The 14,950-nt window shown below is 42.1% G+C and overlaps 1 protein-coding gene across 2 annotated transcripts in view; it reads left to right on the top strand.

Moving 5' to 3' along the window:
* MRC1 (mannose receptor C-type 1) overlaps window positions 1-10,613 on the top strand; it is a 97,885-nt gene extending 87,272 nt beyond the window's left edge. The window contains exons 27-30 of one of the 2 annotated variants that reach the window (XM_036345766.1): window positions 6,093-6,206; window positions 6,732-6,896; window positions 8,727-8,768; window positions 9,656-10,613. In XM_036345766.1, coding sequence (XP_036201659.1) covers window positions 6,093-6,206; window positions 6,732-6,896; window positions 8,727-8,768; window positions 9,656-9,915 — 581 coding nt within the window. In that variant the 3' untranslated portion in view covers window positions 9,916-10,613. The remainder of the gene's footprint in view (window positions 1-6,092; window positions 6,207-6,731; window positions 6,897-8,726; window positions 8,769-9,655) is intronic. The other variant, XM_036345776.1, reaches the window with a different exon arrangement.
* The last annotated feature ends 4,337 nt before the right edge of the window (window positions 10,614-14,950 follow it).

Here is a 14,950-nt window from a genome sequence, read left to right as displayed (position 1 = left end):
CTAACAATTCTTATAAGATGGTTTATTGTTGATTAACTCAGCTTTTGTTTGTCTGGAAAAGTTGCTCTCATTTAATTCTGAGGGAAAACATTGCTGGGTAGAGTATTCTTGGTTGGCAGTTTTTTTCTTTAAGCATTGAAAATATATTATCCCACTCTCTTCTGGACTGCATAGTTTCTGCTAAAAACCCACTTACAGTCTTATAGGGGTTCTTTTGTATGTAACAAGTAACATTTCTCTTGCTGTTTTTAAGAATGTCACTTTGTCTTTAACTTTTGACAGTTTAATTATAATATGTTTCAATGTGGGTCTCTTTAAATTTATTGTATTTGGGACTCTGTAGGCTTCCTGGATCTAAATGTTTCTTTCTTTCTCCAGGTTAAGGAAGCTTTCAGCTATTGTTTCTTTGAATAAGCCTTCTGCCCTCTTATTTTTCTCTTCCCTTTCTGGGACTTCTATATTGGTTTACTTGTTACTGTCTTACAAGTCCCTTAAGATAGCTTCACTCTTTTTCATTCTCTTTTTTTTTTCTTTTTGCTTGCCCTGATGTATTTGACTGTCCTTTCTTTGAATTAACTGTCCCCTTTTCCCAATTTATCTAGTTAACCCTTGAATCCAACTATTGAAGTTTTTAGTGTATTGATTGTAATTTTTAGTTCTGTGATTTATGCTCTGTCAAGTAAGTCACTTATTTCTGTACTAGAGGCCTGTTGCACAAAATCTGTGCACTCAGGGTGGGGGGGTGCGTCCCTCAGCCCGGCCTGCAAACATTTGCAGTCCAGGACCCCTTGGGGGATATCCACCTGTTGACTTAGGCCCACTCTCCGGGGGATCAGGCCTAAGCTTGCAGTCAGACATCCTTCTGGCAGCCAGGGAGCCCTCGAGGGATGTCCGACTAAAGGCTTAGGCCCCCAAGGGTCGGGCCTAAACTGTTAGTTGGATATTCTTAGTGCTGCCACGGAGGTGGGAGAGGCTCCTGCCACCACCTCTGCACTGGCCAGCCATGAGCCAGCTTCTGGCTGAGTGGCACTACTCCTTGGTCTGACCTAAACCCTAGAGATTAGTACTTCATTTTACAACTTTTTCTCGGTTTATAGGCAGCAGCAAACTCAGACCACACAGTCGGGTGTGCAAGAAATGTTGCTTTCTTTATTGTTTAGTAACCAAACCTAACTTCAACTTCAGCCCCCATTCTGCCAAGTGAAAAAACAAAAACAAAATATTATTTAACTTAGGTTCCCCACCCCCTTCTCTGGAGTTATGCTTCCATGTCAGACAGTTTATATCTCAGGCAGAGGTGCCAAAGAACCAAGCAGGGTCAAGGACATCTGGACCTCAGTCTTCTGTCTGGGCTGGCCCCCACCCAAGCTGCCCTTGACCCTCACCTCGGAGCTCAAGTCCATGCTGATCCCTGGTATATTCTCCTCATCTGGGCCTTGAGGCCTCTTGAGTCCAATTTGCTCTCTCCCTCCCTCCCTGCCACCTTCTCTCTCTCACACAAAGAGGTATTGGGCTTTCTGTGGTGAGGTCCTCTGACACCTTCTCAGCCCCGTTGCATGGGCACCATCTTGGTGCCTGGGTCACAGCCACAAAGCTGTGTGGCTGCTCTCAGACCCTCCGTCTCCTGCTGCCTTAGGGAGTGACTCAGTGGGAGGGGAGGTCACAGTCCTTTTTACATGGCCGCCAACAAACACTCAGTGTTCCTTCCCTCTAGTTCTCCTTCTCCTCCTCACCCAGTCCAGGCACGTCTATGTGCAGGGCAGGGGAGGGTGGGAGGCAGGCGTGTCTCTGACCCAGCACACAGGCTTCCAGATCCACTGCTCCCCCAGGAGGCCTTCCACGCTCTGGACCTCAACACCCAGAACCTGTCTCCTCTCAGCTGCAGGTCTTTGCCCGCAGAGGTCAAGTCTGTTTAGAGAAGTGGTTCTCAACCTTGGCTGCACATTAGAATCACCTGGGAATCTTTTAAAAATCCTGATTTCTGGGCCTCATCCTCTGGAAATTCTGTTTCTTTGTTACTAATGTTGTGGCCCCACCCCATAACAAAGAAACAGAATTTCCAGAGGATGAGGCACAGAAATCAGGATTTTAAAAAGATTCCCAGGTGATTCTAATGTGCAGCCAAGGTTGAGAACCACTGGTTTAGAGGCTTGAAGTCAAAAAGTGCCTCTTTGTTCTCTGCTTTCTGGAGGCGGTCAGCGTGGAACATTCCTGCCTGGACTGGGGAGGGGTCTCTGGGTGTTAAGAATACCAGGAGGGGGAGCACAGACTCCTCCGAGAGCTCTGAGATGGGAAAGGCAGCACCCCCTCACCTCTAACCCCAGGACGTTTCTTTAGAAGCAGAAGCCTCATCCTGTGCAGGGGCCTGTGCTGGCTGCCTCAGTTTCTCAGCGACAACGAATTTGATGAACGTCTTTTCCCCACTGCAGTAGCTGCTTCATTTGTTCGTTCTCGCATTTTTCGTTAGCTGCTAAATCGCCCCTGTGGCTGCAAACCTGTTGTGCCTGCCTCAGCCAGTGGGGAGCTATGGGAGCTGTGCAGGGACAGGGGAAGGGGGAGGGGGGCCCGGCCTGCAGAGAGGGTCAGTGGTGCCTGCCCAGCTGTCTCAGAGGATGTGGCTTAGGTTAGGTCCTGTCCTTTGGTGACTTTAGGAGGGGAGGCCGTGTCCTCCGCTCCCCGCTTGGACTCAGGGGTGGAAGTTCTCCTTGCTCTCTGGCCTCATAACTCAGTGGATCATAGTGGGATGCGGCAGGCAGGCGGCTTCTGCGGCTGCACACAGGCAGGGCTGGTGGCTTCTGCAGCCGCACACACGGGCACGGGCCTGCAACCCCGGACCAGATCAGGTCACAGGCGGCGGCAGGCGGCTTTTGTGGCTGCACACAGGCTCGGGCTGTGGGCTTCTGCTGCTGCACACGGGCGCGGGCAGGCAGTTTCTGTGGCTGCACACAGGTGCAGGCAGGCGGCTTCTGGGGGGTCGGGGTTGCCGCCTGGCCTGCGCCTTGGCCCTCCGATAGCGGGGCGCAGGCCCTCCCACCCTCTGATCGCCATGGCGATTGCTGGGCGCAGGCCAGCTGGCAACCCTGGCCCCCGGGGCATCCGGGGTTGTGGCCTGACCTGTGCCCTGGCCCTCCCGCCCTCTGATCGCAGGGCACAGGCCCTCCTGCCCTCGGATCGCCAGGGCCATCGCTGGGTGCAGGCCAGCCGGCAACCCCACCCCGGGGGGACCGGGGTTGCTGCCTGGCCTGTGCCCTGGCCCTCCCGCACTCCGATCGCCATGGCGATCGCTGGGTGCAGGCCAGCCAGCAACCCCAACCTGCGATCACGATCACCGGCTGAAGGCGGCCTTTGCCCAACCCCAGCTCTTGCCTGCCGCCTGGGTTGCTGATCACCATTCTTCAGTCCTTCCCCTTTCGCCTCCCAGCATTGCCGCTACATATGCAAATTAACTGCCATCTTTGTTGGTGGTTAACCGCCATCTTGGCTGGCAGTTAATTTGCATATCGCCCTGATTAGCCAATGGGAAGGGTAGTGGTCCTATGGCTAATTACCATGTTTCTCTTTTATTAGATAGGATTATTAACATAAGTTTGGAGTATTATCTGGTTCTTTTGTTTGGAATATCTTCTCTTATTTCATCATTTTCTTTGACTCTCTGCATTAGTTTCTGCACATTAGATGAAAGAGACACCTCTCCCAGTCTTGAAAGACTGGTCTTGTTCAGAAGATGAGCCTCATCAGTCAGCCCAACATTAAGCCCTGTTTGTCTCTCAGACCTTTGTGATTGTCCATGCCACCAGCTTTGCCTTACGTAACTCCTAGTATTTGAGGTGTGCCAAGACCTGACAGTATTCCAAAGGGGAATGCTGGCTGATTAGAAGCTGAATCCTCAGGCAGCAGTTGAGAAAGTATGTGTACAAGCTCCTTCCAGAGAGATGTTGATGACCTGGTTTTACTATTGCAGCAAGCCAGAGGGAAAAAGTGGCAGAAGTGTTCCTCAGCTCCTTCAGACTCCAGGGAAGAACACAGCTAGCCCCTAGATGCATGCAAATTAGCAGCCAAACCCTTGGGCAGCTGGTTATAAAGTATATGGTCAATCCTCTTTCATGGGAAGACTTGGAGATGGGCTTTTTTGACTGCTTTCTTTTAGCTAAACCTGGGAGGAGGGGCGGGGGGAGTAGCTGCAATGAGCCCTTGGGTACCATTAAGTATTGCTTCTTTATTGTCTATAGTCTCATGGGTTATGTGGCTGCATGTACCATTGACTTTAGAAAATGTGTTTTTGGAGAATGGCCCTCAGAAGGGAGCTTTAAAACTTGGGGTGCTAGATGTGTGGTCTAAACCCTTCACTCCATTTCATGGAGAAGCTGGAAGTTGGGGGTTCCCTCCGTATTATATAGCACTATGCTAGGGGTGGGTTTTTATAGAGAAAGTATGTTTTAGTCTTTATTCATTTAGATGTGGGCATTTTCTCTGTCACCCAATAGGAAGTAGTTACTCAGCTAGTTTCTAGATTTTTTCTGAGGGAATTGTTCCATATGCAGCTGTTCTTTTGGTGTGTCCATTGAAAGAGAAAAATTCAGGAGCTTTCTAGGTTGCCATCTTTGTCTCTCCCTATGAATTTTGACTTTAAATTCTAAGTCAGATGAACTCTGCTTTTTCAGTCTTTGCTTTGTGTATATTGGGATTTTATTGTTAGGTACATAGCTGTTCATGATTATCACATATTTTTTATGAACTGAAACATTAATCATAGTAAAATGTGCTTATTTGTCTCTATTAATATGTTTTGTTTAAAAGCCTATTTTGTGTAATATTGGTATAGCCACTCCAACTCTTTTTTTAGTTACTATTTGCATGGCATATCTTTTCTATGCTCTTACTTTCAACCTATTTGTGTCTTTGAATCTCAAGTGTGTCTTTTGTAGGCAGCATACCCTGTATAATAAAAGCGTAATATGCTATGTATCTTCTTTATTTATATTTTATTAAACTATAAAATGGGTGCCAATAGCACCCACTTAATAAGGTTGTTGTAAAATTTTAGTGAGATCATCCTTATAAAGCCCAAAGCAAAATGTCTGGCATGAAGTGCTTAAATTATATTAGTTGTCATTATTATAAAGCTATACTAGTAGCTATTTACTATAAAATCTAATGCTGACACTGAATCAGACGTAATCTAATGTATGTTGTCAATATCATAATCATTGAACCAGTCTTTCAGTTTTCCCTCTTTTTATTTTGTACAGTCCTTTATATAACAGCTGGATTAATACTCCTGTAGTACATTGCACCATTCTGTTGCCTGAAAAAACCTAAATGATCTTTATTACCACATTGCCCTAAATACCCATATCCTGCCATCTGCAGTGAGGTCTAACCCATGTCTATTTTCCACCCACTTATCATATTAATCCAGCCAAACTGCACTATCTGTTAACACTACTAATTCCTCCTGATAGATCGCTCTATCTATCTATCTATCTATCTATCATCTATCATATAGCTATATCATATCACCATAAACCAATATAGAGGACTCCAGTGTTTGTGAGCCATCACTGTTTCTGAAGAAGCTCTCTGCTTCCCTCTTTTCCTTGTCTATTCTTTTATTCTTTTTCTTCCTAGGATTATTTTCTATTGTTTCTACCTGAAATCCAATGCTCCTTAATATCTTAAATTCTATTTCCTCCATGCTGCCTTTTAGCTGTTTCACCTAAAACAAATCCTCTCCCACTTTGCCACGTTAATAGCATATTGTACTTATGTTATATTTTAATACATTCTTTTATACTCTCAACTCATAGCTACCCATATTATCATAACCCTCGTAAGACATTCTATGTCCTACTCATCTTTGCACATCCTGCAATAACTCGTTTCGTGTATGTACACAAATGATGCATTAAAAATGTACTTTCAGAATAAAAACTGAAATTCTGAAAAGACAGATGTCTACTCTTTAAAATCTTCTCCTTAAGTGGACATGTTCAAATGATTTATATTGGTCTTAATATAAATACTATCATGATAAAAATATTTTCAGCAACTTAAATGTACTTCCAGCGTATTTGTTCTTTTATATTTTGCAGGTGCTTCTTTGGTTTCTATTGAAACTGCTGCTGAATCAAGTTTTCTGTCATACCGAGTTGAGCCACTTCAAAGCAAAACCAATTTTTGGATAGGATTGTACAGAAATGTTGAAGGTAATTTTTGCAGGATGATTATTTAATCACAATTATTTCAAACCATTGTGTGGTAAACAAGGTTACCATTCCAGAAAGTCTTGCCTTAAACAATGGTTAATTTGTGAAGAGTTTGAATATACAAACATATTTTCATTTGATATAAGAACTGAAATATTAAATGACCCATATATTATGCTATCCTGAAAGTTGCTAATTAAAAAAATAAGTTCAGTAGCTAAGTTAGTTTAAGAAGCTTTTAAAAATATTTTCCGTCTTTGCCAGAATAAAACTTAGGGAAGGATAAGTATTCATATTTGTATTAATTAGGAATAAGTTTTCACCTAAAACTGTATAAAAAACATATTCTCAGTTTACGTCCCTGTGATAGTTAGTCCTTATAATCTTGCCAATTAAAAGTTTGACTATAAACAATTATTAATTATAGTGTATAATATACTTACAAGTTTTACTTGGATGAGTTGAACTTAATTTAAGATAGGTTATTTTTAACTTGTGTTCTTATTGGCTGCATTTGATAAACAGGAAAGTGGCAATGGATAAACAATAACCCCTTCTCCTTTGTCAACTGGATGGCGGGAGAGCCCACTGGTGAACGAAATGACTGTGCCTCTTTAGTTGCATCTTCTGGACTTTGGAATAATATTCACTGTTCTTCCTACAAAGGATATATTTGTAAGAGACCAAAAAGTAAGTAAGAATTTGCCCCATGGCACATACGTTCACAGGCTACCATTGCTTTGTAATATTAAGATGTCAGGTGTAGGATTATAATGTGAATACAGCTTCCTTGTGAGCTCTCCCCTGCATAAGTGAAAAATGCAGTCTCCTGTGGTCTGCAGCTCTGAAGGAGCAAAAATCACTCCCTGCCTGCTTAGCTGACAAAATGGTTTTGATTTATAATGGGATATCCATTAATATGCATTTGTGAAATTGCAGCAGTTTGGAGAGCCAGACCACAAAAGCCTTATGGCATGAGAAGAAAAGGGTGAAACAGTCACCTTGGCAAACCAGAAGGGGCCAGGTTCTGGAAGGGAAACAGGATTTATTACAGAAAGTCATGTATAAGACTAAATCACGTAAGATTTAAGGAATAACTCTTCCAAGACGGAGTAAGCCTCCTACTGAAACCGAGTGGCAGCCCATGGAAGGACAGGGATTGGGCAAATAGTGTTATAATATCATGAGGTGATATTATCTGGATGTTAATAATATTTTTATCTATCCCACTTCACATAATATCCTTCCCAACAGATAAAATTGTTAATTTCATAATAGATTTAAATAAACGAATTAGATGAATTATCACTCCATCCCCTGTAGATTTTATTATTTTAGAATTTTGTAGTTCTTCAGTCTTTTAAAACTCTGTTCTAAGATACTCTCCACCCTTTGGTGAAATGCTGGAGTCTTATTTCACTTTCATTTAAATGCTTTGTAATACCTAAGGCCTCCATGGGTTAGTTTTAAAATTTCTAGCCTAGAATACATTTATGGATAGATTGGGTAGATTTTTGAGGGTCAGTATCAGAGACTCAAATGCAAATTGGAGGACGTACAGGGATGGGCAATAGTAGTTTTATAGTTGTGAGTATGTGAAACAGTTTATTCTTGTATTATTATTTATTAACTAGAGGCCCGTTGCACGAAATTCATACACTTGCGGGGGGGAGGGTTGTCCCTCAGCCCAGCCTGCACCCTCTCCAATCTGGGACCCCTCAGGGGATGTCCAACTGCCGGTTTAGGTGGGATTGAGCCTAAACCGGCAGTCAGACATCCCTCTCACAATCTGGGACTGCTGGCTCCCAACCACTCCCCTGCCAGCCTGATCAACACCTAACTGCTCCCCTGCCTGCCCGATCACCCCTAACTGCCCTCCCCTACTGACCTGGTCCCCCCAACTGTTCTCCCCTGCTGGCCTGGTCCCCCCCAACTGCTCTCCCCTGTTGACCTGGTCTCCCCTAACTGCCCTCCCCTGTTGGCCTGGTCTCCCCTAACTGCCCTCCCCTGACAACCATCTCAACCATCTTGTGGCAGTGGGCTCTGCCATCTTTGAGAGCGGGTTACTGAATTAGCATATCCCCTCCTTATTGGCTATGGGTGCCACCATCTTTGTGACAGCATGAGGGTCAATTAGCATATCCCCTCTTTATTAGATAAGATTATTGCATTATTTATTTGTATTACAGCTGTAAACCTACTTTTTCCTACCCTTGTATTTTCAGATATTTCAATATATTCAAACTCATCATACAACTGTATGATACTGTTATAGAATATGCATAAATAGATATAAATAAATCTATATCTGTATATCAAATCTATCTATCTCTCATATATAGGTAATATATATATATAAATATATGTATAATATATAATAAATTGTATATATATATTATGGTGATATTACCATAATCCAAACATGGAGGATTTTATGTATCTGTGAACCAAATGATACTATCTATATGCAACTATTATGGATTTTATAAATATTTAATAACGTTCTTTTTTTATAAACAGTTATTGATGCTGAACCTACCCATACGTTAATGACAGAAAAAGGTAAGGCCATAATGAAATTTCAAGTTCCTCATTAGTAATGTATCAGTATAGTTTGTTTAAAAAACCATAATTATCCCTTCCTATACTCCTTTCTGAAAGTAGTTAGTTAAATTGAATAGATGAGTAGTTGGGTTTTATATAAAAACTTTGTCATTATGGCATCAGCCTCTCTTGACTGATGCTCTCGAAAAGCAGGTGTTGGAGTCAGACTGGTGGTTTTACCACTGATGTTTTTAAAGACATTGATTTCTCCGTTATGAAGAGTTGCCTTATAACAACCCATAGAAGAAATTTCTCTCAATAATCCCTGTGGCTTTTTTCTTTTTTTAAGTAATGGTTTTAATTTTAATTTTATACATAACTTGAATTAGGTAACACCCTATTTCACTCATTTGGTTGGCTGCTAAAAAGCTCAGTGAGATTTATAGTTTGCTGCAACCCCCTTATTACCTCATGAGTGCTGTTTGTTAACTAATTACACTCATGAGCCCAGATTTCTACTACGTTCATTTTATTTTCCCCCTAATATTTTCACTGGCGTTTTATTGTCATCATCATTATTATTACTATTCTATTCATCTTCATATAATGTATTTGTAAGCAGCCTTAATTATTTTGAAACAGGTATAAATATTTTAAAGCATTGATTATCTATGTAGCTCTATGCTACATAGATAAATAAAACATTCTTGCAACTGAATAATAATCTTAACATCTAAAATAATCCTCTATTCTCTTTTCATGTCCTGCATTTCTGCTGGACAAATATCACTGGAAAGAATATTTATGTATTTTAGTTTTTCAGAAAAAGGAGCTTGTGTTTTCTGCATAGCATCCTACCCTCCGCCTCCCTCCCCCCTCTTCCTAATGGTTTTGTTTCTTTCTAGCTGACCCAAGGAAGATGGAGCCGTCTAAGCCATCCAAGCCGTCTTCCGGGGTGGCAGGAGGAGTCGTCGTGGTGATCCTCCTGATTGCCGTGGGCGGTGGCCTCGCGGCGTATATGTTTTATAAGAAGAGACGTGTGCATTTACCTCAGGAGAGCACTTTTGAAAACACCCTCTATTTTAACAGTAGACCGAGCACAGGAACTAGTGACACGAGAGATCTCGTGAGCAACATTGAACAGAATGAGCATGCAGTCATCTAGAACCGCCATGTGATTTAGGTATATGTGAATTTCATAGGATTATAACTAAAATGTTAAGGTCTTTGATTCAATCTGATAATTTTGTTTAAAATTAGGACTGTGATGCACTGGCCTGTCCTTTTTCTTTGCCTAATTGCAGAAATAATTGCTCATTTTCTAGCCTAGCAAGATGTTTTCACAAAAGAGAGATAAGGTTGACTACCACTTTAAAAAATATCTTAGGTGAATGCATAGCACAATAATGCCAATATTTAAGCGTCATTGGTATATAGCTATTGTCAACTGCATGTAGATTATAAGAATCCCAGAAACAACTAGGCTTCTTGAAATAGTTTAAGGAGCACCCAAAGAAATGTTACCTATTGAATAATAATTTAGGAATTAGAAAACCATTTTAAAAATTTACAAATAACTTCAGGTGGCATAAAAATTTAGTTACTTTTTTGTTGTTGCCAATCTTGAGTTTTTACTCCAATTATTTAGAAATTTTTTGTACTTGTGCAGGAAGAATAAGGCAGCTGAGAATGTTGTTTTCACCAAGCAGGATTTTGAGGTTGAATATTGCAAAGGTGTTCTTAGTCCTGTTATATGTATATCAGGAATGCAAACATGTGAAATAAGAGTGTAAATTTGCATAACTGGATGTACTTTGATAATGTGAAATAAACATCAAAGACAAGGTCTATTTTTAAAAGGTTTGTATTTTGGTGATTTTGGTAAGTGTAAATTTTTAAAAAATAAGCTATATTTATTCATTTACTTTACATTTAAGTTTACCATTAAAATAAACCATCTTATTAGTAGAGGAATTCTTTCAATTAAACTCTTCATCTCTTTAGAACAGAGAGGGTGCTAAAACACTGAGTATAAAATGAATTTTACCATAATGACTTGCACAGTTCCCCCAGATCTTCCTCAAAACATTGACCCAGCTCAGAATTCAATAATCAGAGGCACTGTTATTGGGAATTATATCTCTAAATGCCTTATTCTCAATTTAACAAATTATTTTTGCTCAATAATTTTGCCTTAAAGTTTCATGTCCTTTGTGAAATACATCAGAGGTTTCACATCTGACACATGAACCATATTGCCAGCTCATCCTTGCCTCCTTGCCCAAGGGGTTGTTCTCTCTCTCTCTCTCTCTCTCTCTCTCTCTCTCTCTCTCTCTCTCTCTCTCTCTCTCCCCCTCTCTCCCTCTCTATGTATCATCTATCTATCATCTATCTATCATCTATCTATCTATCTATCTATCTATCTATCTATCTATCTATCTATCTATCTATGTCTGTATCATCTATTTATCAATCAATCTATTTTAAAGAATTGGCTCATTCTATTGTGGAGGCTTAATGAGTCCAAAATGTACAGGCTAGGCCAGCAGGCTGAAGGGTGAGAGAAGAGCTGCAGTTGGAGTCCAAAGACAGTCTGTGGGCAGAATTACTCTGGTTATTTGTTCTATTAAGGCCTTCAACTGGTTAGATGAAGCTCACCCACATTTTGGAGGCCTTACTCAAAGACCACTGATTTAATTAAATGTTATTCTCATCTAAAAACAAAAAATAAACAAAAACAAAACACCTTCAAGACACCATCGGGAATAATGCTTGACCAAATATCTGGGGACTGTGGCTCAGTCAAATTGAGATATAAAATTAAATATCACACTCCTTTATATAGTAATGGTTTTGTAATTATTTTTATAGAGGGAATAGAAGGATGATGCAGACTTTAGCATGATTGATCACAAATTTAAGACATCTTTGATAGTATAGAAAAGATCCTAAACAACTTCCTACTGAAAATATGGTGAAAATTTTTAGGATTATGGTGAAATATAGAAAAACTTCTATTGAATTGCATTCATATACAAGTACCAATATTTCAGGGTACTGGTTTTGAGGTGTTTTGTAGGGGTTGCTGTTTTTTTGTTTGTGCAGTGAGTAATCTTAAATACTATTGAATTTGATGACACTAATCAGTTTGTTGACATTGTTTTTATAGTGGAACTAGGGGCCCAGTGCATGAATTTGTGCACCTTGAAAGGAACTGTGGGCCGCTAGGCTGAGGTGGGCACAGGGGCGGGTTGTGGCCCATCCTCCGCACCCCTGTCCAGCCCCTCCCGCCACTGCCCCCGGTCCCCTGTCTGTTGGCAGCCCCACTATCTCATCGCCGCCACCACTCCCACATGCTGATGATGCCAGCCCCACCTGCACCCACTGACAGCATGGAGAGATTGAGGCTGGCACCAGCAGCGGGTGTGAGCGGGGTTGGCGCCATCACTGGGTGTGAGTAATGGCTGCTGCCCCACTGGCTCATCAGGAGCAGGGGGAGGTGGAGAAACCCTCAGGGGCAATCAGGGCCAGTGCCAGCAGCGGCTGCGAGCGGGGCTGGCACCGGCAGCAGGTGCAAGTGCCGGGTGGGACCTCAGCGGGTAAGAGCAAAGAATTTTCCGTAACCACCAGAGGCTCTCCCCAATGACAGCAACCGGCACCCTGCCTTGGTCTGGTGCCCCGCACTCACCTGCTCCACCTTCCCGCAGGGGCCGTTGCCCGCCATATTCTGCACACACCCCCTGGTGGCCAGTGCACGTCATAGTGACTGGTTGTTGGGTTGTTCCGGTTGTATATCTTTTTCTAGTATGTTCATATCCTAGGATATGTTCGTATGATTCACTTTTCTCCATTCTCTTCATTAATTACCTTACAATATAACTGAAGAGTCTCTTCAGTACTTCAAATCAACTGACACTGACTTGGAAAAGCCCCCTAAATTGGCCGGAGATCCTGGCTGTACTGTGGGGACTTTAAAATAGTAAAGTTATTCATGGCATCTCTGCATGATTAGGTTTTGGCAAAGATTATTGATCCCATTCAACTAGCTCTGCGGGTTGAGTGAAAACCTTTTCTATCACAGCTTGCTCCTGATGGTTCTGATCACAGCTCTGGTACACAGAGTTCTCTAGCAGGTTTAAAGAACCATACAAAGGGGCCAGGACATTTTTTGTTGTTGTTGACTTAACTTGTTTTTTCTTTAAGGGCAAGAGAGTTCAAGACTCTCTGGGCTTGCTCCTGATTTGGGGTTTTGGCATAGATTCTCAAACTTTGATGAGGAATAAGAGCCACACGGAGAGCTTGTTCAAAATACAGAGTCTTTGGGGCCCGTGCTCCTGATTCTGATTAGAGCTGGGTCAGAGTCCTGGAATCTGCATTTCAACAAGTACCCAGGAGAGTCTGGTGCCACCAGGCTCTGACTTTGATGAGCACTTGACTTTGGAATCATTTTAAACTGAGATAGCATTTTCCAAAGCTGTTAGAAATCTTACATAATCCATGGGTTAAAGGAAGTACAGCCAAATAGCATGGGAGCTAGCAAAAGCTGCAGTTTTCCATTCTGTCTGCTAATTAACCAGGAACTGTAGATGCTAAAATCTACTTCTGTACTTTTTTTCCTGGACTCCCTTATATTCTGCTATGGACTGAATGTTGGTGACCTCCCCCAAACTTTCTATGTTGAGAACTAACCCCATATGTGATGGTGTTAGCTGGTGGGGCCTTTGGGAGGTGATTGGATCACAACAATGAAACCTTCATGAATGGGATTAGAGTCCTTATAAAAAGTCCCATTAGAGCAGTGGTTCTCAACCTTCCTAATGCAGTTCCTCATGTTGTGGTGACCCCCAACCATAAAATTATTTTCGTTGCTACTTCATAACTGTAATGTTGCTACTGTTATGAATCGTAATGTAAATATCTGATATGCAGGATGTATTTTCATTGTTACAAATTGAACATAATTAAAGCATAGGGATTAATCACAAAAACAATATGTAATTATATACGTGTTTTCCGATGGTCTTAGGCGACCCCTGTGAAAGGGTCGTTCGACCCCCAAAGGGGTCGCGACCCACAGGTTGAGAACCACTGCGTTAGAGCCTAATGGGATTAGAGTCTCTATGAGGACACAGAGAGAAGACAACTGTCTATGACCCGGAAATCAGGGCCTCACCAGACACTGAACTGCTGACTCCTGGATTTGGACCTCCAGCCTACAGAACTGTGACAAGTAAAGTTCTATTGTGTAGAAGGCCTGTGGTATTTTGTTATAGCAGCCTGAGTGGACTAAGACATTCTCCCAAGGCTGTGCTGTTCCCATGTCCCTTTTATAATCACCATTAATAAGGATGTGCAAGTTGAGGATTTATTTCTCTTATGTAATCTTAAAGTATACACTTAATCCAGGAGGGGGAAGGCCAGAAATGATATGGTTCTGAGTAGAACCCTAGATATTTGTGAAAATAACCATTTTTTTCCATGCTGTGTGCAGTAATAGAGAATTGTTCATCTCATAGAGACTCCCATCTCATGAAAGTGTCAGCTTCCCTGGGTCAGAGCTGGCTCATCTCATATAAGCGAGCAAAGGGAGCCCTAGTGCTCATGACCACCATAAGTGTAATTCCTTTTAGTCTCTTGAGAAGTGAAAGAGCAGAAGAAACCCCATCAGCTTCTTTGAGAAACATCGTAATAAGTGCTTCAAAGAGAATTGTCCCTTATTTTTCCTTAACTTTCTGGAAATCAGAGTCAAGCTTGGCTCTCAAGGTAAAAGGGAAACTGATTAAGTACCTATCAGATGCTAGGCACAGTGGCACATGTTCAAATGAATTCCAGATGATCCTGAGTGCATTCTGCTGACTGCCACATGCCATCCTGAGGGTTTATTCCAAAAGTCATAGGTGACAGAGAAAAGGGACTTAGAATTTCCAGTGGAGGAGAAGGGAAGGTAGGAGATGGAGTCTCTAGGAACCTATTTCTCTGAATAGGACAGTCTGTTCATTGGGCCAGGTTTGACTCCCTCACGGAGAAACCGGGCTAAGAGATGGGCCAAACCCCGACAGTCTCAACATGTTTTATGTTATTGACTTGGGTCTCATAATCAGAAGGCCTGGTTTTTCTCTGGACATTTCGAGGCTTTTCTTGGGACCTTGCTGCCAGGAGTGAGTAGGCAGGAACGTAAGACAGATAATGTATGGATGGTT

Source organism: Myotis myotis, unplaced genomic scaffold (assembly GCF_014108235.1).
Source record: "Myotis myotis isolate mMyoMyo1 unplaced genomic scaffold, mMyoMyo1.p scaffold_m19_p_1, whole genome shotgun sequence".
Classification (NCBI taxonomy): domain Eukaryota; kingdom Metazoa; phylum Chordata; class Mammalia; order Chiroptera; family Vespertilionidae; genus Myotis; species Myotis myotis.
The sequence above is the reverse complement of the archived record's forward strand: the minus strand, read 5'-3'. Positions and strand labels throughout refer to the sequence as shown.